The sequence below is a fragment of the Oenanthe melanoleuca genome, chromosome 5, assembly GCF_029582105.1.
Source record: "Oenanthe melanoleuca isolate GR-GAL-2019-014 chromosome 5, OMel1.0, whole genome shotgun sequence".
In the NCBI taxonomy this organism is placed as follows: Eukaryota; Metazoa; Chordata; class Aves; order Passeriformes; family Muscicapidae; genus Oenanthe; species Oenanthe melanoleuca.
Window position 1 is genome coordinate 50,481,154 of NC_079339.1, and position 25,402 is coordinate 50,506,555.

The 25,402-nt window shown below is 45.9% G+C and overlaps 1 protein-coding gene and 1 long non-coding RNA gene across 8 annotated transcripts in view; both read left to right on the forward strand.

Annotated features, from left to right (window-relative positions):
- The window catches only part of LOC130254222 (uncharacterized), a 49,929-nt gene extending 39,926 nt beyond the window's left edge, over window positions 1-10,003 (forward strand). For 6 of the 7 annotated variants that reach the window (XR_008840655.1, XR_008840652.1, XR_008840653.1 and 3 more), the window contains 3 exons: window positions 2,099-2,622; window positions 6,350-6,581; window positions 8,810-10,003. This is a non-coding gene — a long non-coding RNA (uncharacterized LOC130254222). Of the gene's footprint in view, window positions 1-2,098; window positions 2,623-6,349; window positions 6,582-7,734; window positions 7,882-8,809 lie in introns of those variants that run through there. The other variant, XR_008840657.1, reaches the window with a different exon arrangement.
- A 5,267-nt stretch (window positions 10,004-15,270) lies between these two features.
- RCOR1 (REST corepressor 1) overlaps window positions 15,271-25,402 on the forward strand; it is an 83,040-nt gene continuing 72,908 nt past the window's right edge. Inside the window, exons 1-2 of the mRNA XM_056493570.1 lie at window positions 15,271-15,722; window positions 15,815-15,874. Of these exons, the coding sequence (XP_056349545.1) occupies window positions 15,536-15,722; window positions 15,815-15,874 (247 nt within the window). The 5' untranslated portion in view covers window positions 15,271-15,535. The remainder of the gene's footprint in view (window positions 15,723-15,814; window positions 15,875-25,402) is intronic.

A 25,402-nucleotide genomic window follows, 5' to 3' on the forward strand; every position in this document is an offset into this window, starting at 1 on the left:
CATTAGAGCCTAAATAAGGATTTGAATACAAATGTCTTCAACTCTGGCTCACCACAAAATTAAAGGATCTGTTCCAGGAAATACAGTGTCTGCATGAAGAGACCCCCCCCCCCTCTTTCCCTCCTTAGATCTATGCCTTTGAAGCTTAAGTTTTAATTTGGGATTAAAAAAAAAAAAAAAAGTTGCACAGGGTCCTGTAGGAGTCTGACACAATATCCTAGAAAAGATCCTACACTGCTGATGGCTTGAGCAGAGCAGGATTGGGGGTCTTGCCATTTGCTTGCCCTGGAGAAGGAACACTGCCCATGGTGATGCTGCTGATGAAAGAGTGATTCAGCTGTGAGCATGGAAAGAAATGCTGAATATGAGAGAGAAGCAGGGAATCCAGGGCAGGCAGGATGGCACACAGGCTGGCTGAGTCCTGCTGATGCTGGTTTTAAAGCCAAACACACATGGTTTGAGTTAAGGCTGGCCTCCCTCTGTCCAAATGCATTGCAGATTATGGACGATGTGGGCTTTGCATGGGTAATTTTTTCTTTTTCATCTCAGTATAAGGCAGCCCAGGAGACACCATCATGTATGATGTGAGCATTTTTCTTGTGCTCTGTGTTTGATTTAATCAAAAGAGCTTTCTTAGCAGCCTGGATACACTGGGTGACCACTTCTACTATTCTCAGCATTTTGCAACATGATTATTTTGCCAGTCCTCTTTTATGTGCAGGCTTGAGTGCACTCAGAAGCATCAGGCACAGCTCATTGATTTAGGGTCATCTGATCTGGGATGAATAGGACAGTGGGCAGCATTTACCATTGTGTCTTCACCCCCTGGTGCAGACAGGGCTGGCAGTAGGGTCGCCTTCAGCAGGTGCCCATGGGTGGCCCTGTCACCTCAGTGCTGCAGTGCTGTGTCCCAGCAGCAGCTGTGCCAGTCCTGGGATGCAGGGCATTTCTTAATGGGACTGTTGGGAGCTGAGGCTCCAGTGCTGGCCTATGGCCCCACTGTCATGGTTTGTGGCCTGTCTGGTGTTGTCACAGACCCAGCAGCACCAGGAGGCTCTGCCTCAGGGTGGCAGTGGGGATTTGCTGCCCTGCCTCACTGATGCTCTGCCAGCTGCCCAGTTGCTCTGCAAGCAATCCTGAGATGGGGGTTTGTTGTTATTTATTCCATTACATAAAATATTCAAATTTGAAAAAAACCCAAACCAACCCATATCAGCATCAGGAAAGCCCCCAATACCCAAAGGTTTTTCCAGAGAAGGATATGTCCCACTTGCTCCTGCTGAGCAGGGTTGCTGTGCCTTTGTCCTGTGGTGCAGTGCTTTCCATTTTGAGGTCTGATGTTCTTGGGTCAGACCTGGATGCAGGAACCTGTTCAAATCAGGGGCCTCCTAATCCTGGTTCATAGACCACTTGCAGGCCCCCTCCAAAGTGAGAATATGCAAATTCAGTGGTTGTATTCCTCAAGTTTGTTGTGCAACAAAAGATTGGTTTCTGAGTCATCCCACTCTGACTCCCAAGTCCTGCAGGGAGACAAGCTAGTATGAGCCATATTAGTAAAAAGATCAAGTAAAAGGGTCAGTGACTTCATTTTAGCCAGTGTGAGAATTTGTGCACTGCAGCTCAGCTTGGGCTCTGAGGGCAAGGAAACCTTTGGTGAGGGACAGCTGAGAGCAGACGAGGGTTAATTTTTTCACCTGGAAGGGCTGCATTTTCCTGAAGAGGGAAGAGCCTCCAAGTCTCTCCTGTGAGCTCTGGAAAACATTTTGAAATTTTTTTTCTTCTTCAAATAAAGAATTCATTAAGTTTTCTGTTCCTCTGAGTCCCCATGCTTCCCATTCCCAGAGGCATAATATTGAGCCTAATCACCAACTAGAACAACTGAGGCCTTTATTTTGGTGTAAAGCTGCATGAAAAAAAGAAAGTCCCCTGTGTATGCAGCTGTAACACTTGCATAATTTTAAGAAATATGGAGAAACTCACAACTGATTTCCAAATCTGCGTCTTCCTTTTTCCTATAATGAGTGTGATGCATAATTTACACAGGCAAGAAAGTGTAGGAAGCTGATTTTTTTTTTCCTTTGTGTTTGTTTTCATTCAGTTACAGAAGGGCTGGCACTGCAGAAAGCTGAGATAAGAGCCCTACCCCTTCCTTGGTGCGGTGAGCACGATATGAAGGATGAAGGGGAACTCAAGGCACAACCACAAGGACTTAGTGGGGTCTTTCCAGCAGTTATCAAAAATAAATATGTCTCATCTGTTTCCTGTCATGAAAAGGAGGAGCATGAGAGCCATGGAGTGAAATGCTCAGTGATGCTGGGGGCAATCACAGCCTCAGCCACTGCGATACCTGCCCACACCCACAGCTCTGGCAATAAACTGCTGACTACAACGAATATTATAAAAATTCCTCCCTGGATGCCAGAGACACCTTGATGGTTTTGCATACTCGCTGGCTAATGACATATTTCCTCTTTGGGCTGACTCATGAGCTGCTTCTCCTTGTTGCTATGAAAGTTGGAAGCACTTCAACGCTGTGTGCTGCAAGTACATTTCACGAAAAGAAAGGAAAATCTCAGTATTATTTCTGGATTCACAGATTTGACCCTTTCACTTTTGCAGTTGGTGAGCTCTGCCACTTTGACATTTATTAAATAGCTTGTTAGTGGCAAAAGGAATAACAATAAAATTTGTGTGTATAATTTAAAGCAAACAATCTTCACTCTTAATCCGGCCTTCAAGGCCTGAAGTAAACAAGCACATTTCAAGGGAATGCTACTGAGAAAAGGAAAAAGGATGGGTGCTACTTGCTTTTAAACATTGAGACAGTGTTTAACAGCCTAAAAGCTCTAAGCCCCCGCTTGTTATGGGGAGATAACAGCTCCATTAATTAGATGATCAAATATTATTTTATTGGTAAATTCTTGCATTGGCCTGGAACGGCTTGTGCTTGCTTATGAGACATGTAACTCAATTCTTTTGAGCACTTACAATATTCCAGTTGATTATTTAATGTAATTGCCATAATTCTCTAATTTAAGTAATATTTGCATCAATATTGTGTGTTGATTATGACCTGGCTCAGGGTATTTATTGGTGCTGATTTTCAGCAGCTCTCAGGGAAAAAATAAACGGTCTTTTCATGACATACAAGTTTGACACAATGTCAAACCTTGTTTTCTGTCCCTTACCAGGAGAGGTGAGATTCGTGGGTCTGTGTACTTGAGCTCATTTTGAGCACATGAGCAGAGGGAAATGTGAGAGAAAAGAGGCTGGATAAAGCCCTAAGGGCTGCTGACACAGAGAGCAGGAGCCCACCTGGCTGCCCTGCCTCTGAGTCCTGAGCAGGGCAGTTTATGTGGAGATGGACACCACCTTCCTCTGAGTCTCTTTGCCCTGGTGCACTGGAGGTTAAACCACTTATAAGCTGCTGATGGCCAGAGGTTACAGCCTCGGGGCTTAAGGAAAACTAAAATCAGTGCTAATTCACCTTGAAAAGTGGGCTGTAGGCAGAGTGCTCAGGGGTGCAACAAGAGCAGAGTGGGGAGCCGGGGGCACTCACAGGGGCAGAGCTGTGCCAGCAGAAGTCACTCGGCCCTGGAGCCAGCGCCAGGCTGTCTTGCACGGACGTGGGCTGCACAGACTGGAATCGCTGGTGGATTTAAATCAGTCCTAGCATTTCACAACCTCTCCCTGCAGCTCCCTATGCAGGGCCCCTATACATTTGTATACCATACAGCTCCTCCACAGCCTGCAGTGCTTTTAACACATAATATACATGTTTATCTCAAAGCAGGATAGACATCAATTAACACTGCTCATTAATGAGGGCACAATCAACTTGCATAACCTTGAACCACTGAATGCACACACTGATGTATGAATGAGAGGTTAACTGCAGATGACAGCTCATTTCTTTTTGCTCTTCTGCCCAGAACATCCTGCCAATACACACATTATAAATAACATGTTCTCGTGATGGTAATGGAGGGGCATTTCAGAAGCAAGCGTTGCTTATTTTTTTTAGGAGTGATTACATGACATTAGGGGGTTCAGCTTTAATGCCATCTGTTACCTTGGCTGCTGGGATCAGCTGTTTCCGCTGCAGGATCCCCACCACTGGTACCCTTGACCACAGCCCAGTTCTGCATTCTGAATTAGAAAGTTGAATGTGAAACAAATTAACAAAAAAACCTACAGAAAAGGGCAAGTTGCATTTTTTTTGATGTGCCTGAGACACCGGTGCCCATGTGACTCACAGTTCACGACTGGCAGAGTGGTGTCATTCGTACTTCGTGTGAGTGCTCACTTGCTCACCCACACAGCCCCGTGTTATATCCTGCTTTTCCATGCAAAGCACTCAGCCAGCCATACAGCCCAGCTAGCAACACCCGATCCCTGCTCTCACACAGACTGTGCCACATCAGTGCTCCTTCTGTGGGGAACATATTTACTTGCTGTAAGGAGCCATCTAGTGAGGGTTTACTGCACATAAAATTAAAGGAACTCTTTCTTTACTGTTTGCTGGCAATACCGAAAGAAAATGTGCTAATTTTTCCCCTCTCCCCCACCTCTATGTTCTCCTTGCCACACTTAAGGTGTCAAAGGCCTTGAGCAGGTGAGGCTGTGCAGGACTGAAAGCCCATTGCCGGCCATCCCTGTACAAAGGACAGGAGCACATGTGCTCGCCCTGGCTCAGCCCTGCTCTCGGGGGACTGCACGGAGCCAGCACAGTCCCCAAGGACCTGCCTGTGCGCTGGCAAGAGCCAAAGCCAAGTGTGTGGGTGGAGAGCACAGAGAAGGGCCAGGCCAGGCAGAAATGAAGGGCTGTAAAGTTAGTCCTGCTCTGCTGTGCGGGGAGCTGGAGGCAGAGGCAGCCGGTGAAAGTGCCCTTCGTCACGCCGGCAGCGATGGCATCGCTGGGAGCTTAATTTAATTGGCAGAAAAGCTGAGCCAGAGCCTCCGTCAGCACACAGATAAAAGAGAGCAGCGTTTGAATGGTGGGGACTTCTTGCGAGTTTGCTTTTCAGGTTTGTTTTGTTCTTTAAAGAGCAAGGAGCTCGTGCAGATGGAAATGCAAGAGTAGAGTTGAGAGTGTCTGTGCACTGCAGAAATCTGAAGTCACTGCTCCTGGAGCATCAAAAAGCTCAGCTACAATGCAAATTCATGCTGTTAGGAACTGTACAGTCTGCAAAGGGACCAAGCACACCAAGTTAAATATTAAGCCCTCACCCAGGGAAATGACAGCTGCTTTGCCACAGGTTAGAAGTAAGATTTTGTGTTGTGCTGTGAAATTTTACCCAGTGAGCGCAGCTGGATGCAGGGACAGGGTGGAGAGGCAGCACTGCTTGTGTCAGGGACAGGGTGGAGAGGAAGCTCTGCCTGTGTCAGGTGTGCTGGAACAGTCCCCAGACTAAAACCTGCAGACAGAGGGGTGTCCATCAAGGTGTGCTGGATGCTGCACAGCAGGTGATGTGCTGCAGTCTCCATTGTGACATTCACTGAGGGGGCTCCTCTGGTCCCTGCCAGCCTCCTGGGGGGGAGTTTGCAAGCAAGCGAGCAGCTGCACAGCACTGGGAGCAGCCGTATGCTGTGCTGGCACTGGAGTAATCCTCCCCATCTCCTGCCTGCCTATTTGCAGTGCTGGCTCTTAGTAGGCAGCTTTTCTGCTCCTCGATAGCTCAGCTCTGTGCTCTCCCACGTTGTCCTCAGCTCAATTCCCTTAGGCACAACTGGCCAGCCCTCAATGGAGAGCTCCAGCTCCGTGGCACACTGCAGGAAAGAGATGCTGAGACGTTTGACACTGTGATACACAATAAACAGGACAGTCATTTTTCATAGCTACGATGCATATCAGGAGAGGGAAAGTAATCCAACTTTTATAAACAAGCCTGTATTCTACAAAACCCAGACACTCTCTCATGCACAAGAAAATGCCCTGAATTATGAATGTCTGCCATTTTACAATAACTGTTCCTTGCTTTTAATTTTTTTTCCTTGAAAATGCAATCAATTACATTTTTTTAATTTTTTTTTTTTACAGAGAGAAAATCCCCATTTTTAGTCAGTGGAAATCACTCACTACATAAATGATTAATAGGTTTAATGTAATAGCTGCAATGGAAATTTAGAAAGCAAACAAGCCAAACAGAGCTGAATGGATTTGTTACAATGATTTCATTAGGGATTTTGAAAAGTTTGCTTTATACTTGCAGTTTGTTGTCAGAAAGAATTGGCTGAATTCAGTCAAAATGGTTTGTTCTTTGTCTGTCCATGGTCACCATAGCTACCATTTCAATCTGTTAACATATGTGGTATTATTTTGTTCCTTTCTCTTAAACTCTGTTCACAGATGCTGTCAAGATTCCCCTTTGTACATGTGTGATCGGTTCATGCCAGGTTTGGCTGCGTGCCTTTCCAGGGGAGAGCCTCTGTGACCAGGACAAGGTAGTTCAGCACTCGGCACAGCAACGCAGACAGGATCAGAAGCTGGGGTGGGGATGGCTCCTGCTCCACTAAGGCATGTGATCTATGAGAAATACCTTGGGAAGACATTGTCAGAGGTGTACCTTTTTTCTGGAGAGGTGGGTATTCCCTGGATGTGCTGTGGCAGCTCTTGGCTGCCATAAATCAGTATAAATGCATTCATTTTAGTGGAGGTGTCGTGTCTGCTGGTAGTCTGGTCCTGTGATGTTGCTCATTACACAGGTTTTGGGTGAGGAGCCAAGAGATGAAGGGAGGCACGGCTACAACATTTTAAATAAATAAGTAATAAGACTGTACAGGCTCTGTTCTTTTTCAGTCTTAGAAAAGGTTCAGGTTGCCACTGAGGATGGAGCTATATCCACTCTGTGCTATGGAGGGGATTGGAATATTTAGTGGAGATCAGATTATCCACATTTCACATTTTAATTGGCATTGAGTGAGGAAAAAAAATCAGTTTTTTTCTATTGCTGAATGTGAAGGTGATTGAGATGGCTTCATTTTCTTTCCAGCTGTGAAGCAGGCAGGTAAATATATTGATGTATGTATGCAGTACAGTTTTTAGTGAAGCTGTGAGAGAAATCAGATAGTCTGGAAAATACACAAAGTACTCACAGTAAGAGTAAAGTTAAGGTGAGTCCATATATTTATATTTTTAAGAGCATAAAAGCTTTTGTTTAAAGCTCTGTGGTTCTGATTTTTCAGAGCCACTGAGCACTCTGCTCTCTGGTTTCTTTTAACTGGAGATGTAGGTTTTCAGCATTTCTGGCAGCCAGGCCCCCTTTACTAATGCCTGCAGAGAGTAGCTGGAGAAAGTGTGAGAAGCATTATTGTAATGAGGGGCTAATTCTGCCTCTCCTTCCTGCCTCTCAGTGTGGATGAAAGAGTGCCTGCAAGTCCTGTTATGTGCAGGGGAAAAGGGAATTCTGATTACTGGCTCTGGCTCCCCAGGGGCAGGGATGCTCTCCTAGCACAACTCACAGTAAGTCGCATCTGCATTTCCAGTATAAGGCCCATTTTTAAGGACTCCTAGTTTAGCTATAAAAATTCACTTAGCATGCATGAATAGAAACCAAATTGACAAGATAGACCATAACGGCTCTGAAAGGGCCATTAGTTCCTGTCATATGAAAAATCCACATTTTTAAAAAGCAAGTATTATTCACATTTGCACAACAGGCTGTAACTGTTCCTTCTAAGTCATTATAGACTGTATAGAAATAATAATTTTCAAAATCACTATTGATACCACAGGCACAGAAACAGCAGGAGACAGATGCCTTTGCTTGATATTAATCCAGAGCCTTCCAGTGCCACCGAGCAGGTTGGGATCAGTTTAAACCTTTGATTTACACCAATGTAACTGAGAAGAGGAAGACCACGGAATAAAGGCTTGGTCTGATATCTGAGTTTCTGGTGTCATCAGGGGAATCCCAGAGGGGCAGTGGCTGTAAGAGGGTACCAATGAAAGACCATCCATCTCCTGTGCTCAGTCCTGCTGGACAGGGGAAATGAATCTGTATTTGGTGTGTTCCATGTTTAATAAGGGGAAAGCTTGGGGGCAGATAGGAATGTAACTTTTTTTTTTTTTTTTTTTTTTTTTTTTTTTTTCTTTTTCTTTTTCTTTAATTTATTGTGATTTTAACAGGTACTAGGTCATGGCTTTTTAGAAAATTTTTTATTTTGGTTCATGATTTGGTTCAAGTGCCTCACTTGACACCAAATAGAGGTTTCATTGATTTTTAATTTTTTTTTTCCTGGGTTTTCACGTGTTGAGGGTTTTCTTGACACAAATACCAGTAAGGAACTAACCTGCATTTCTCTCTCCTCCCTCTGAGATCACTAACATTTGAGATTTCCAGATTATATTTGGGCTCAATGAAGAGAAAGCATACAATCCAAAGCTGGCACTAGAGTTCTGTTTGAGCTGTGCTGCCTTAGGGGTGTGGTCACAGAAGCTGGGCCGGAGCCATCTCCTGGTTTTACAACAAAGGGAATTTCCAGAGATTTCAGCAGTGATCCCCACATATGTCAGAAGGATGATTTTCTTCACTCTCACATGCATGTATGAACATACCCACCTGTATATTTTTACTCTGTTACAACGGTTTGCTTGGACCTATGACGATGAGTTTTGAAGGGAGTTTCAGATTAGTTTGAATAGTTCCCTTTCCTATGGGAATGCCAGCACTCAGAGGCCCTGAAGAATAGCCCTGGCTGCATTTCCCTAAGATCCCCTAAGTCATGAGAAGAGATTGGGCTGAGTGGTGGAGTAAAGGGGGCTGTGTTGGCAGAAAGTCAATGCGGGGATTTTTTGGTACAGTTTCAGGAGCAAGCAGCTGCCTCTCAGCTGGACTTCTCTTCCCCATTGCTGGGATTACCAGGATAGCAGCAAGACAGCAAGCCACATGGAGGACTCCCAGGGAGGCAGGAGACCACCTGGCTGAGGGACTTTGCTGTGCTCAGAGCCCAGGCACCAGCGTGTCTCCATGGAAGGCTGCCTGACATGTTCCAAAGGTGGGACACCTCTCTCTGGGCAATCTTTTCTGCTCCCACCCTGGACTGCAGTGACATGGGCCACTGGAAAGCTGCCACCATGGAGGGGCTGGCACAGAGGAGTTTTCCTGCTGAACCCGGGTGATGTTTCTCATAGTTAGTTACTCTTGACAGAGCAGTGTCCTTTGAAGGTAATGCCACAGTACTGCATCATGAGCTCCTGGGGAGAACTTCTTCCCTCAGTCAATTAAAAAAAAAAAAAAAAAAAAAAAAAAAAAGGTTGATTTAAACACTGAAATGCAAGGGATTGTGTTCCTTGCAAAACTCTTACAATGGATATCTACTGTTAAACCTCAATCCTTTTCCCACTAGGTCTTGTAACAAAGAGCTCTCCGAAGAGATTGCATTTCTTGTTCAAAATCTGCGAGAAGAGCTATGTTATTTGACTCCCAAACACCCTAAAAATGATGGCAGCTGTCCCCTGCAATTCCATCTCCCTTCACAGATTAGAACTGCTCACTGGCTGCCCCAGAGACAAGTGAAATGGAAGTTTATAAAAAGAGAGTGGTATATTCCCAGTTTAAGTGCTGTGCTAACTGCAATCATCCCTACGATTAAGTGGCTCCCTAAAAAGAAATATTTCTTCCCCATATGTTTTCTTGAGGAGTGATGAATCTCTTCACACAGTGTGTTTCTCATCAGATACAGATGAGATTTACTTAAACACAGAACTGAGTGAAGCAAACCCATCAGCTATCTGAAGCTTTCTACTCTGATTTTGCTGCATGCCTCTTCCTCAGGGAGGGGAAGGTGACTGACCCACCTCACTCAAGGTTTGTTTCATGGGAGAAGGCACCAACTGTGGAGAGGTTAATACCACCAGAGCCTGTCTCACCTCTTCTCACTGCTGTCATTTCCCATTTTCTCCTCCTGAGCCCTTCTCCAGGGCAGATCAGAGGTTCAGGATGGGGGACAGAGAGGGGCTGCCTGCTCTGGGTGCTGCTGCCAAGGGTGCCCAACCCTGGAGCACTGCTGGCTGGGCAGGAGGGAGCTCAGGGGGAACAGGGCTCCTCAACAGCTTCAAGTTTAATTCACTGAGAGGAGCCCCCAGGAGAAAAGGGAGGAAGTGGAGCCCTGTGAGAGCAACATAGGGTGGCAGGGAAAGCTGTACTCTGCCAAAAAGGAGCCAAAACCCTGCAAAGGGGGTGGTCACAGTAGCATGTACAGATGGGTGACTCCTGTTCCCATCAGCTTCACAAGCTGTGAAATATTTCCCAGCACAAATGCTGAAACAAACCCACTGGGGGCTGTGTCCACACTTTGCTGGGGATGGACAGGGTGTTCTCTGCAGCTCTGCCCACAACATTGTCTTGTGCTCATCCCACTGCTCTCCCTGGCATCGCCAGCCTCCACCTGTGCAGGATTTCAGTCTCATCCTCTCCTTCCTCCCAGGGCCATCTCTCAGTTCCCCTCTGGGTCAGGCTGGAGCCCTGCTCCAGGCCAGGGCAGTGTTTCCTCGGGTTGCCCTGTTCTGCCATGCTCATTCTGCAGCTGCCAGCAGCCCTTTTCCTGATGATCCAGCCCCAGCCCTGCACCCCCTCACTCCCACCACTCTTTCCCCCCTCGATTTTTTCTGCTGGCCTCCCACTCACTACAGGATATGAGCCATTCTCTCCAGTGGGAAATAAAAGTTTGGATTAAAATTTACTATATTATTCCTTCTCTAAAAGCAACTTTTAGGCTGAAAGGCTCCAAGGACAAATTTCTAAAGGCCTGCAAGAGATTTAGGGACTGGTTTTAAAAGTCTTTTGTCACATTAAAATGAAATTAGATTCCCCTTGAGTTTTCTTTTTCAGCAAAAGGAGGTCTTTTTGAAATTTGCATGTCATGCCTGTTTATGTCTTTTTAGGCACGTAAATGCTTCCAGAGTTTTGGAGGTTGAACACCCAGGTCTCCTTGAAAGCTAAGAGAACCTGGCATCATCTCATGTGCATTCCTTCCAAATTCCAGTCATAATTGTTGTCAAACTTGGAGCATGAAGTTCTAAAGTAAGAGATAATAATCCCGATTTCCTCTCTGCATTAGCAGACAGCTTAGCACCAGGGGAAAAAAACCAACCCATAGTATATAAACATCTTGTTCAAAGGGTAACATTTTCCTGATTAATAGCCTTTCAGTATTAAAAACAATCAGTCTAGAGCATGATTAATTGTCCTTTTACTACTGGTAGCCAGCTATATGTATATCCATCCATCCATACATATATACTTGTGTAAACACACAGGCACATTCTCACTGGGGTAAGCATTTTTAGTGTGTCTGTTTTCAAGGAAAATACATTATGAAGGAGGTGAGAGAGCTGCTTTCTACAACTCCAGCTAATGGGAAGGGTTTTAACTCTCATAACCCTTTGTTGCAAGAACTAGCAGCCCCAAGGATGCACGATGAGCACTGCTGTCCTGGGAAAAGGCTTGAAACACTCACCTAGGCAGGAAGGAGGCCAAGAAAGAGGCAGAAGACACTCTTCTTTTCACACAGGGTATAAAAGCTACTCAGTTGTTGGGCATCCTGGCTGGATTTCTACTTAATCTGTATTTTACTTGTGGGACTGACAGGGTTAATGATAATGAGAAAAGTTTTCATTTAAAAATTGGCAAGGAGAGGTGTTTTTCCCTTAACAAGGAGAAACAAATTTCAAGACTTTTTTTTTTTAAATGACAGTCCTGGCTGGTCCAACCTGTTAGGCCACAGTATATGCACAACAGTGACACTCTTCATAAGTGACTTTTTTTTCCACTGTTTTTGCTATCTAAATTGGTGAGCAGGTTAACCACTACATTACAGTGTTGTCCAGAAGTTGCAGCCAAGCTCAGGTGCTAGGAGAATACCATCTCTGCTTTACATAACTCAGTCTGCTGCAGATCATACATGAAATTCCTCTTGAGGAGCCTGAGCAAGACATACAGGTGTATGCAGTCATGTGTAGGATCACGGCCTGATGTGTCTAAATGAAGTTTTGATCCAGGTAAACAAGACCCTGTACCTACCAGAGGCTCTCTTAGTGCCCAAATGGTTTCCTCCTGTCTGTCCCACTTTGCAGAACTGAAAAATAATGAAGTGTTAACACAGGTTTTCTCCAGAGCAAGTGCTGTGAGCCAGAGGAGAATTTGGTGTTCTTTTGGCATTAGTTAGAAGCTGCATAAAGTGTATTCACTGTTGCCGCTAAAAAATAAGAAACACTTCTGTATTTTGTGTACAGTGTCTGTGTACATACTTGCCTACACTCTGCAAAGAGTTTTCTTTATGGCCAGAAAATAATTTTTCAAAGTTTCCCTCAAGAACAACACCAAAATCTGTTGTTTCTTCAAAAAATTCAGGAGTTTTCTTTAGCTTAAGCATAAAGAAACCAAACACCACTGTCCAGAAAGCAAAAACAAACAGGAAGAATTTTCTCAAATGGTTAGAAACAAAAAGCTCCATCAGCATCAGAGATGTTACATTCAGGGCTCATGAATTTCTGCAGAAAGGCTGGAAAATGAAGAGGGTGTTGCTGGCCTGGGACGGCAGCTGTGACAGGTGCAAAGGGGCTGTGACGGTAACAACGCCGGGACTTCCTGCTCTGGGGACACAGACACACGCACAGTGCCATGCACAGTGCCATTCACAGCCCTTGGCAGCCAGGGGAGCAGGCACGGACCTGCTGCTGCTCTGGGCACTGCTTATCACCTGCTGGGGTCAAGGAGCAGCCTGGGCAGGAGGGCACAGCGTGCCCTGGGCATGGCTCAGGCAGGGGTGGCATCCCCCAGGGCACTGCCAAGGACTGGGCACAGGGAATGTGCTGCTTCCCAGGCCACTGTGACAGGATGGAGCTGCTCTACCCCACTCCTGGCAGGGCTGTGGGACAGGCACACGGACAGGATGGAGCTGCTCTACCCCACTCCTGGCAGGGCTGTGGGACAGGCACACTGCAGGGAAGTGCCGGTGGAAAATGGTGTTCCAACAGTTCAAATGAGGGGAATTGTGTTATAAATAATTTAGATGATTGACTTAAGGTTTTAATCCTGGGGCCTAAGGGGTGATGGTCATGAGGAGAGGAGGAGGGAGGGAGGAAGGGGAAGTGGAGGAAGACCAAAATTAGGCCCAGATTTGCAAAACTGCGCACACGTGTGTCTCAGCATAAGCTGTACACACGTTTCCAAATGTCATCTGTGGTCTCAGGTTCAAGTTCAAGTTCAAGTTCAGGTATGTTTCAGCCTAAGTCTTGGGTGTGTCTTTTTTTTTTTTTCACCTTCACTACTGGGACCTTCAAAGCTCATTTTAAAATGAAAGATCAGGTGTTCCCTTCCTGCCCTTGCATTTCTGGAGTTGAAATCCTCGAATACAAAGAAGGATAATGAACACTCAGCCATGTTTGCATTCCTGTCTATCATGAAAATGTATTCACTGCTACAGAACTAATACACTTTGCAATGGGAAATATTTGTGGCTGTCAGTGCTGGGGTTTAAGAGCATCACTAATTACTCCCCTAATTTAGAACTGGTATTTTCAAAGAATGTGGGATCCAGAGCCACCATCATAAATTTTAGCTTTGTGAGCTAGAAAAAGTTATTTTTTCTTATGTACTTATTTTTATGTAGTGAAAATAAGCTTATTTTTTCAGTGGTAAATAACTGGGGTGAATAAATACTCGCAAGTACGTGTATGTGTAAACAAAGGAAACTGACTGCATATCAGTATGTACACACAACACACATACCGAGTGAAGATGGGAAAAGAGATATTGTAAAGACCACGGTATGCTGGAGCAAACTACCACACACCTCAACAAGGTATTTCTTTCTTTAATTTTAATGAAGAAAAATGGTGCGTGAATATTATGGACTCTTTCCACACAACTCCCTGGAAGTGAAATAATGTTGATAATCTTAGGCACAAGATAGAAAGGGTAAGGCCGGGGCTGGAGACGATGGCTCCCCGCGGCAGCTCTTTCCCCCTCCCCCTGTGCAAATTCTCTTGGATTAAAATGGCAGAGGGAGGCGGGGAGTGGCTGGGGACAGTTTGGCTGATACGAGATAACCGCTGCTAGTCAAATGGCACTTTTAATTGCTCGGGCCAATAAAAAAAAACTTGCTACAGAAGTTAATTTGAATGAAAATAGCAGACACACCCCACAAGCTGCTTTCCATGACCGCGCATTGTGCTGCCTCAGCCTGATGCACAGTTCGAGTCGTAAATAACAGCGTGCGGTCTGGATATACTTTGGTTGCCCATTTTAGCTACAGCAGGGCTGGCGCCCCGTTTTCCCCCAGCAGTTCTCCCCCACGCCGTGCGGGTTATCCCGACAGGAGCCTCGTGTGCCGAGGGAAGGGAAGGGGAGCGGTGCCGCTCCGCTTTTGTTCGCCGCTGCCGCTGCCGGGTCGCGGGGGGAAGGCGCGGAGCGTGGGACGCGGCCGGGCTCGGCTCGGCTCCGCCCCGGGGGCCGCGTGGGCAGCGGGGCGCGCCCGGGAACGCGGGGAGCGGGGGGCCCTGGGGGCGGACCCCGGCTGGGAACAAGAGGCCAAGGGGGAGCCAGGAGTTACTCGAGGGGACTTGGGGCGGCGCCCGGGGGGAGGGCGGCTGCGGGGCACGGTGTGAGAGCCGCGGCGGGCGGCTCTGCCCCGGGGGCGGCGGGCAGCGCCCTGCTGACGGGCCCGTCCGTGCGGTGCCGCTCCCGGCTGGCTGCTGCCGCTCCCCCGCCGCTGTCCCGCACTCTTCGCCGCCGCTTCGCTCGGGCCGTCCCCCTGCTCTCTTCGGACCCCCATCCTCTCGGAGGACTCTGGCCGGCGGGAGCCGTCCCGAACACAGCCGGCACAGACCCCGACCCTGCCGGGCTCAGCTACCCCTGGGCAACTGAGCTTTGTATGGAATCCCATTCAAACCGCGCCGTAACCTTCCGCCACGGGGGAGGCGGACGGGGGGGGGAAAGTAGTCCCTCGCCACGCTCCTCCCGGGTCCGAGCTCCCGGCGGAGCGGCGGAACCGGGGCCGAGCCGGGGGAGCGGCCGGGGAGGGGCTCCCCGGCGGGGGGCGCAGCCCCGCCTCCCGCCGGCTCCGCTCGGAGCAGAGCGGCGCGGAGCAGGGGGATCGCTGGGCGGAGAGATCGCGGAGCCCGCACACACACGGCCCGCGGTCCGCCCCCACCGCGCCCAGCGAACGGAAGCGCCGGGCCGCCGCGATGGACAGGCGGCGCCGGCCAATGGGCGGGCGGGATGGCCTCCCAAAATGTAGGTTTACCCAATGGCGAGGGGCAGGAGCGGGGGGAGGCGGGGCCGGCCGCGGGCAGCAGCGCAGGTTGAGCGGAGTCCCAGCGCAGGGCTGGGATGAGCCTCAAAGTTCGGGGCGATCGCGGTGGGGGATGTAGCAGCGCCGCCGCCGCTGCGCACCGGCCCGGCCCGCCCCGGCTCCCGCCCGCCCTTGGCGCCTCCCACCGCCCCCCCCCCCGCAGTTTTTAAACTCTGATCTTCTCCCCCCCCCGCCTTTCCCTTCTTCTCCACACCCCCCCCTCCCCTTCCTCCCCTAAATGCCAGCCATGATCGAGAAGGGCCCGGAGGTCTCGGGGAAACGGCGGGGCAGGAACCAGAACGCCGCCGGGGCGAATAATAACAACAACGGCGGCAGCAAAAGTTTATCCGCCGCCCCCAACGGCACCAGCAGCGTGAACTCCTGGGAGGAGGGGAGCTCGGGGTCGTCCAGCGATGAGGAGCACGGTGAGGAGCGGGTGCGGGGTGCGGTTTTTTGGGGGGGTTACAGGGGCCGCTGGGGCCCACGCGGGTAACGCTTCTCCCTCTGCCTCCCTCAGCTGGCGGCGGAATGAGGGTCGGGCCGCAGTACCAGGCGGTGGTCCCTGATTTCGACCCCGGTAAGTCTCTATTATGTTTTAAGGGGGGCAAGTCCTCCCCCTCATCCAGTGCTTTGGACCCCTCCCGATGAGCAGGGGTATTCCACCTCCCCCCCACCCCGGTTCCGCTCATCGGGTCCATAAACGATCTCCCCTCAATTCCACTCTCAAACACCCGGAGCGAGAACAAGGACCCCCCTCCTCCCCCTTCCCCAGCGCACACGGTTGATAAAAGAAGTCTCGATGCTTTCCAGAGGGCGCTTTGCAGGCAGGGAGGAACAGGGAAGCTGGCAGGGCTGGAGGAGGCAGGAGATGGCAGTTGGGTGGGTTTTTGTTTCTTCTTCTTCTTTCTTTCTTTTTCCTTTTTTTTTTTTTTTTTTTTTTTTTTTTCCTTTTGTTCGGGTTTTTTTGTCCAGTTCTTTTTTTCCTTCTTTTTTTGTTTGTTCCATCCTCACATGAACTCGTGTTTCTGTGGTCTCAGTCATAGGGGGTGGAACTAGAAGACATCAAGTTATAATTACAATTTTTTCCGAAGGTATTTAGAAGTGACTTAGATCTGTATTTTAATTTTCTCTCTTCCTAAGAAGCTGGTTTCCTCTGTCCTCAAAAAAAAAATTTGTTTCACGTTCCAGCTATTCTGCTGCGGTTCTTTGTAAGCTAATTTAAAGTGGTATGGAAGCAAATTTTGAGCAAACAAAGGAATTGAGGCTGTGCTGAAAGGCAGGTGCTGGAAGCACGGTAGTACTGATGTATCTCCGTGTATAGAAAGACAGGTTGTTGACCTCTTTAGTTTGAAATCTAAGCTTTTTTTTTTTTTTTTTTTTTTTTTTTTAGTATTGTTCTTTTGTAAGTGGAGGTTGTAGCTGGTGAAAACCCTTCTTCTGTCTGGAGATCCCAGCGTTTGGAGTTGTCCCTTTGCCCAGCCCAAACTTAATTGAATCCTCTGCACCTTTCACACTAAAACAAAAAGAATGGTGTGGAAAGCCACAGTGTCTCCTTATCGAATAATCCTGAGAGTTACTATTGTGTGGACTCAGGAAAAAGATTTGTCGTGGGTCATCCTTAGACTGTGCACTAATGTTGGGTGCCTTTTATATTATTAAATATATCTGTCTGTTCATAACTGTTAATGTCTCAGGGTGGGGGTAGTGCAAAGAGGATTTTCTTTTTTAAGTTCAGTATTACTTGTATTCATTTACAGAATAATTTTCCCCCGCTCCTTCCCCCCCTCGTTTTCTTGACAAAATAATATACAAGGGAGGTCCATTTCTTGGTTGACCAGGAGGAAAAAGGGGGCGGACAGGGGGGAGGAGGAGGGGGAGGAAGGGGGAGCTGTTAGCTAGGCAGCAGTTGACACTGGTTTTCAATCTGTAGGTCAAACGCTGCATTTCTGTAGCACACAACGTGCATCACACTGACTTATCAGCCACGTATCACAATACTTGGGCTTTACAGTCACCCTGGTGAATTGCTCTTTTGAGCAATTCATTTCTCTAACATAATAGATGGAGGGGGGAAAAATATTGTGAGTTGCTTCCTCACTGTTATGTACTCAGATGTACATTGTTCTGGTTTAAACTTACATAGAGTGACCTATGCAAAGGTTATTGCTTTCTGTGCTGTGTGGAGTGGAAGGGAGGGGGAAGTGTGTGATCTGAAGAAACAATTTTTTTTCTGAGTAATCTGTATCCTAACACGGGATCAGCAGGTGATTCTGTTTGAGTACACAGTGTAATATGGCAAGCTCATGGTAGGTTCACCCAAAGTAAATGATCAGTCTTCTGATGACCTGAATGGACATCAGATCCTCCTTTACTCGCCTATGGTGTTTTTGTTTTTTTTTTTTGTTTTTTTTGTTTTTGTTTTTTTTTTTTTTTCCTGTTTCTGAAAAATAAACTTTTTAGTTGAGAAGTTTGGGGTGAACTTTCATCTGCTTGTGTAAGGAAGAGTTTGTTTCCTGTCTTGTGGAATTAACCAGGAATCATTTTGCAATGCCACGTTGTTCCCTTAATTTTGTCATCTCTTCTTGGTCCTAAAGGCTGAAAGCTACATTAACTTCTTTTACATCTCTTTTGTTTCCTTCTTTAAGAAAGAAAACCCTAAATAAGCCTAACATGCTGCACTGAGACCTTTTGACTTAAGCTGTAAAGTTGTCCTGCTGGTAATGTCAAAAGTTAAATCTATGAAATAGTGTTATCAGAGTGCACATGCTATGCTATGTCTGTTTCTCACTAAAAATTGTAGTGACTGGTTGACCAAAAGATCCTAAAACTTGAAAGTTTTTTGTTGTGGAGTTGTGGAGGCTTTCACCTTCAGGTTAGCTGGGTGGGAAAATGCGGAGTGCTCGTGCTGCTCTGACTGTATCTTTGGGGAAAATAACACAGACCAGACTTTGTGTGTATTTCTTTTTTTAAACTTACTGTTCTACTATACCTCGGGTTTTGCTGAGGTCTGTCTGTAATTGCTTATTCTTACACCAGTATTTTATGTGGAAGTTCCTCTGTCCCCATGCAGAGGGGCAGAGAAAGCTTTTCATTTTGTTTCACTTCTCAGCCACACGTGAGCTGCTGCAAAGAGCAGTGAAATTAGGAAAGCTTTAAAAGGTCTGAAATCCTTTTATGTGCAGCTGCCGGAGAAAAGAGAGGTAGAAAAAGGCAGTGGTGAGATGTTAGTCTGGGTCTCATGAGTTAAATAGTCAGAGAAGAGTGAAAAAATATTGCATGGTGTGGCCTGTAAGTGAAGAGAGAATTCTCAGTGATTGCATAAGTTTAGAAACTGAATGACTTAATCATCTTTTTGTTAACCTGGTGAAGGATACAAAGTTCTTGTTTCTCCCTTGCTTTACCAGAGTATGAGAAAAAGGGTTAAGCGCTGTGCTGCTTTGTTTTTCCTTCACCCTTGAAAGAAATTGACAGTTCTAGAAACCAGAAAATGACAAGTTCACATTCTGAATTAAAATACCTTGGTGTAAGTTTATATTATTCCTTGTGGCTAAAACTTGCTGTGGCAGTGGCCAAGGAAGGGCCTGATGTGATTATTTGACTGTAAAAATGCTCGTGGCTGGAATCCTCTGTAGGAGGTGGTTCTTACTCACAGCTCTTTTAGTAAGTCTCTTTACAGTGGCAAGGTCTATTCCATGAGCTGGCAGAGCCTGTAGGTTCTTTGCTAAGGTTAATGTTGCCATCCTTTTTACCTATCCCAATCTCCCCATGCTTAGGGAAAGTATGTTCTCACTACATCGATCCCGCTTTTTATTATCTCAGAAACTTACAGCTTTCTTATTATTATTACAATACTTACACCTGTATTGTTATTTGTATAATAAGAGTAGCTGTACAGTAAAGACAAGGCTTTTGCGGAGGCAATGTGTGTATTAAACACACCAGTTCAACTGGGCAAAAGAATAGGCAAAACTTCTTGAGCTGAAAATCCCAGACTCAGTAAACTAGACTCAGTAAAACTTGCACTTCAGCTATGCTTCACTGTTTTTGTGAACTTGAGTTCACAGATGTGAAAAATTGCTATTTCTTCACTTATTAGAGCTCAAAATCAGTTGTTTGCCAGCCCAAAATTCTGTGTGTTAAACAAAGGCTGATATTGGTAGGTCAGCATTTCTAGTGAGTTCTGAGACAGACACGGAAGATTTTGAAGAGGTAAACTATTATGGTTCTTTTAATCCATACAAATGAAACCCACATGTCCCATTAATGGAAAAACTCAGTGGAAGGAAACATTGCATATCCTAAAGCTAAATAAAAATCTTTCATATGGAGAGGCACTGATATTGTACTTGACTGTTTTATTTGTTGCTTATTAATTTATGCTATTGGAACACTGAAAATAGGAGGAAGAAAACATTAGTGAGCACTTTAACACAGCCGGTGAATTTCACTAATGATTAAAGCTTCCATAATTTTGAAGAGTGTTAAATAACTCCCTGAAGAGAACAGTTACTCCCAAATTTTGGCTTGTATTGAAGGCAGACAAACTTTTTTTTTTTTTTTTTTCCCCTTTGTGGCCTTGCAACTTTAGATTTCCTTATCTGTTGGAATGGCAGGAAAAATACAAGCCACGTCTTGTATCTTTGGACGTTGGTTGTTGGTCATCTTTGGAAAGCAGCTTCTGGGACTCTTTCCAGTAGGAATAGATGAGGAAAAAGCAGGTTTGACTCAACAGTGTCTTGTGGAAATGCAAATTTGGGATATATGTCAGCTGAGAGAGTTCAATCCCTTGCTTGCAGTGTTGCTGTCTTCCCAGTTTTTTGGTTTTGTACTGTAACGGTAAAAGTAAAAATGGTGGAAGGAAATCCACCTGCAGTGCTTTCACCCCTCGGTACAGAAAAGCCTGCTGGAAGGTGCTCACTGCCAGAATGTCACTAATCCTTGAGGAGCTTGTTCTCTGCTCCACACTGTTAGCTGCACTGTGTGTGCTCCTGCACAAACAGTTGGTATTCCCAGGCCTTCTTTCGTGACCAAGACTCTGTTGTTTCAGCATTGCCAAAAAATGAAGGGGCGGGGGAAAAAAAAAGAAACCAGCAACTCTTTTCACTATAGTGAGAAACCTTGTCAGTGTAGTTGTGTCTAGGAAGAGTTTAAAAAATTAACCAAGATAGTCACTGCTGTCTGTTATCTGGAGTGCCTGATCACTGTGTGAAAGTGGTGGCATGGCCATGTCCTACGGGAGGAAGCTAATACATTCATCCATCCAACTCTGGTTGTTAAAATGTGCCTACTCTCTCCCTATTTAGGTTCAAAGGTTGAAAGTATAATATTGGGACAGCCCTTGGGTGTCTGATTCTCCTAGAACTGTTGTATTTCTCTGCTGGTTGTAAAGGCCATGTTTTATTAGGTTGTATCATCAGCTGCTTCATGGGGTTCTGGGCAGAGGTACCTATTGACCTACACAATCAGGACTGTAACCTTTTAACAAGAGGTTATTATAAGCCCCCTTGTGATGTACACTTGAGAAGTCCACCTCCCAGCCTGCTTTTTCTGGTTCTTTCTTTGCAGCTAGTTCTGTACCTCACAGTCTTAATAGTTTGCAAGTAGTCTGAGTACCCAGTGGGTTAGAGAAAATGGTGTTTTGCTGAATGGGCTCATCAGAAAAGGGATGAGAAGAAAAGAAGTGATTTTTAGGTGAGACTTTTGGATCTCGATCTGAGCAAGTGGAAAATTCAAAACCAAACTCCTGAAACTGGAAATACTGGTATCCTGGAAAGCTATCTCATCTCTTCAAATGACTGTGCCTTAAAGTCAACAGGCAGGAACTCAGTGAAACAGTCCCTTTGGAAAAAAGGAAGAGTTAAGAGGGTGTTTGATCTGATCAGAAATACCAAACCATAATGTACTAATGCCCAGGGTGTTTGGACAGAGAGGCTGCCTGGTGTCTTGGTAAACCACACACGCCTTGGGTCTTTCCCTATTGTTTAAAGAGATGTACATCATACCCAACAAGAGTGTGCTTTCAGAATTAGGTGGTGGAAAATATACATACTGCAGGTTTTCTCTTAAACTCTGATGGGAGAAGAGGAGCTTTTCCCCCTCTTAGCTGTAGCCTGCTCAGTGCCATACTTCCTCATGGGCTATATTTGTCTTGCCCTCCTTCTCAGAGGTCACAGCCTCTGTGAATGTGCTGTAGTGCAGAGCAGATGAGAACATCCTCGACCTCGAGCTGCTCCAGCAGAAACTGTTGCCAAACCCTTGGGTTTTTGTTTCAGCACTGTAGGAATTCAGGTACAGTCCCTGACTCTTTGGTCAGGCTGGTGTCCAGCAGCCCTGGGGATTGGAGGAAGGTGACTCCTGCCATCTCCTTACTGGGCTGACAACTCTGCTGGTGTGTGGGTGAGTCTCTCATCTTTTTCTGTCAGATATATGTACTACTGGTTCAATGTCCAGGGCAGCAAAGGCTGCAGTCCTGCTACTACAGAGTGAAGCTGACTTGTAGATGCTGATACTTTAGCTTAACCTCTGTTTTTGAAATCCACCCTGGAGAAAAAAGTGAGTAGTACTCGAGTTGGAAACTTTATTATCCGTACCTCTAGCACCTCAGCAGGAGTACAGCTGTTGATTTGGTGCCATATCTTTTTCACCTGGGGGCTGCTCACCTGAGGGGAGACTATTCTTGAGTCTACATTGCTCAGTGGTCAGCTTTCACCCAGCCTGTTCACTTGTCCTGTGCAGGGGTGCAGAGGCTCTAGTGGTGAGCACCGCTCCCACTCAAACATGTTTCAGGGCATGGCTCTGGAGCTTTCTCATTATTCAAACAGCAGTGAGAACATCCTTCTCAAACCTTAATGCCCTTGTAAACAAACAAATCTCGGTGTAGCCAAAGCCTGTGGCTTCCTTCCCTGCCTGGCACATGCAGTGTTTGTATGTGGAGGTAATAGCTGTCTCATGTACTGACAAATGTATTAATGGCTGGCCTGGAATTAATACTAGGTAGAGTGACTGCTTTGTTCTTCATAGCTGGTTCCTGCTGCTTAATGAGATGCTCTTAAAACTCTTGTTTTCAGTCCTAGTTAGGTCTGTGACTTGGCCAAGTGAAGGCTTAGAGCTGCCTGTGATTAGTCATTATAATTAGCTCGGAAATCTTTGCCTCTGTGATCAAGGCGCACTGTGTAATGCGGCTTATGGTGGGCTCCAGCCCTGTCACATACCTTCAGAGTAGTATGGATGACGGTGCTCTGCTGGACATATGTGTGTATTTAACTGTGTTGTAACTTTAATCTGCAATTTCTTAGTATGTGCCAGGAAGGTAGATCTGAAGTAACTGCCTCCTCAGAAACTTGTGGTTAGTGCTAGTCCCCCCTTCCCGTGGACGGGGCAGTTTTTTGTTTTGGCCAAGGCTTGCCTTACCCATACCAAGTGTAAGGTAAGATTGAGACATGGTGACTAGTACCTGAGCATAGAGAGCAGCTAAAAAAGAAAACTGGGGTAGTTAGTGTGTGCCCCTTTTCTAGGAAGTCTGTACCTCTTTCTGCACTGGGTGACCTTGTCTTTTGAGGCTTAGACTTGGCAGTATACCAGGATGAGCAATCCCACATTAGGTATTTAAACTTGAAAGAGCAGTTTGAAATTCAGTTCTTGAAAATGCAAACTTGATTTGTAAGCTAAACTTGATCTTAAAAAGCATTTTTTAAGGAATCCTTGATTAGGTGTCTCTTTAAAATTTTCAAACCTTTAATTTATCATTCCATATGAAAGTTTTGATGACTTTGTGCTTTCTGAAAGTGCAAGAGGATGTGTTCAGCCTTAGTGAAGGCAGTGAAAGTTTCTCCAACATACTGGAGAATTGGGCTGCTTTTGTGCTCCTCACATTCATTGTTTTGAAATGCAGTTGTTGTGATGAGCACTGGCTTTAAGTATTATAGGTCAAACTCAGTAAATTTTCTGTACTTCTCATGTAAGATTTTGAGATGAAACCAGAGTTTAACCCCTTTCCAAGTATCTTCAAAAATTCAGCTTCATGCAGCAGCTTGCTCTTTGAACTTCATAAAGGAGGTATTGGTAAATGTTGCCTCTCTGAGGGGAGGAGGCTGCAGTAGTGTGATAAAATTGTAAAAATCCCCTCTGGTGAGGCAATTCTAATCTATTATTCTCCCTTCAGCCCTGTCTCTCCATTGTGCAGGTATGTCTGGGGGACGTCAGTAGGGTCTCATTGGTACTCTGTGTGTATGACTAGGTGTGTCTCTGGAAAAATATCCCCCTCTCCTATTAGAGGCAGGAATTTATGATTTTGAGTTTTTGTCCTTAAAGTTATTTAGTCTTTTTTGCCCCCTCCCCTAACTTTGTGCTCTTCACCTGGTTGGATTTCACAACTATTAACCTGAGAGAGCTTGTTTTTTGCAGTTGTCTAATTAGGGGAATCTAGCCACATGGCTGTCTATTGCGGCTTTTCAGTTCTGCTCTCTGTAGGTATCTGGGATAATCTGCCATGGTAGCTTGTGCGTGTACTTTCAGATGAATGGAGGTTTTATCAGGTTGGGCTTTAGTTCATAGAGAGACTTTGATTTGAAAGTTTGATATTGAAAATAATTACTAGTGTACATGACCTTGAACTTGTGTCCTTCTAGACTTTTTAACCCTAATGTGAAAACACAGCATAACAAATGTGTAATTGTAGTTGTGGCTTCTGGGTTCAGAAATCCCTAAGGAATATGTATACCCAGGGCTTGCATGCAGGGGTACAATGCCTGCTGATCCCTGGAGAGGGTACAGAGAGATTCTAGTTCTACACAGGGCTTGGGGATGGATAAAGACTAAGAAAAACCTCTCTTGAGGGGGAAATCACCTTCTGTCTGGAAGAACTGAATTGACAGGATTGGGAAAATCTGGTCTAAGTAACAGCATTGTTTTTTGTAGCAATTCTTTACATGCTGCTTGTACTGAAATGCAAGGAGTTTTTTTCTCTTTCCTCTGACTTCCGTCTTCTTTAGTTATCTGAACTCATTCCCTTTTCTCATCAGTAAGCTGGTTTGAGTTTTGACCTTGTGTAAATAGTGATGGGGGATTTTCCTCCTCCCACCCTGTGCTGAGAGCCCACTGCCCCATGTAGCAGGTGCTGTTGGCTGGAGTTGTGCATAGTTCTGCATTTAGGGTGCTAACAGCTGTGTGAAAAGCTAACAGTGTCGTGTCTGTAACTCAAGCTTTTTTGTTCTAAAGAATGCAAAATGATCAGTGATACCAGTGTGCCCATCTTTTCCTTTGGCTGATGTCTCTCCATCCTTAGGAGGGAGCTGGTGTAGGTGCTTCTGGGAGGAGTAGAGGACTGTGAAGGCAGGCAGGCATACCAGGTGTGGCATTTGTACTTTCTCGGTATTGTTTTCTGTCTGGGAATCTTAAAGATGTCCCTCCTGGGACCCTTGTGCTGATTTGTGCAGCTGCTACCACACTGTTCATGACAGTAGCCATGGGAACACAAGTAGGATGATACAAGTTTAAAACTCTAACTTGTTGCTAGGCAGACCCAGCTCAATGTGTGGATTAAGTAGTCTTAAAAACAACAAAAAAAACCACTCCAGATATTCTGCCACTTCTGTGGGGGAAGACAGCTGGGCTCACCCCTAGCTCTGGTCTTTCTTTAGGCAGAATGAAACCAGCCCCAGAAGAGTCCCCTGACACCAGCCAACCTTGGGGAAACCCCTCTTGCACATCTGAATCACGAGTAGGTGGTGGCTGGGGGTTGGCAGTTCCAGCAGGTAGATTTTGACACTACTTTTGTAAAAAGCCAAGTGCTGTGAAGTAAAGCCATGTGCCTCCCAATGCAAAACCGTTGTGTCAGTCAGTCTAAAAGTTTTAGCCTGCATTAAAATAGGTACTGCTACAAGTGACACACTCTAAACAAAGGTCATAGGCTTAAAATATCACAAGATCACTTTTAAACTCTGGCTGTAAAAATTAAAATTATGACTAAGGCAAGGTAAGCACCTTCAAAAGTTGCACTGCTTTTGCACATTGTTAGCGTAGGTGCTCTGTGTGCTGCCTGAGCTGGTGTAGACCTTTTAACTTGTTGATAAGTTGTTATGTCCTAAGCTTGTGTTTTGGCATTTTG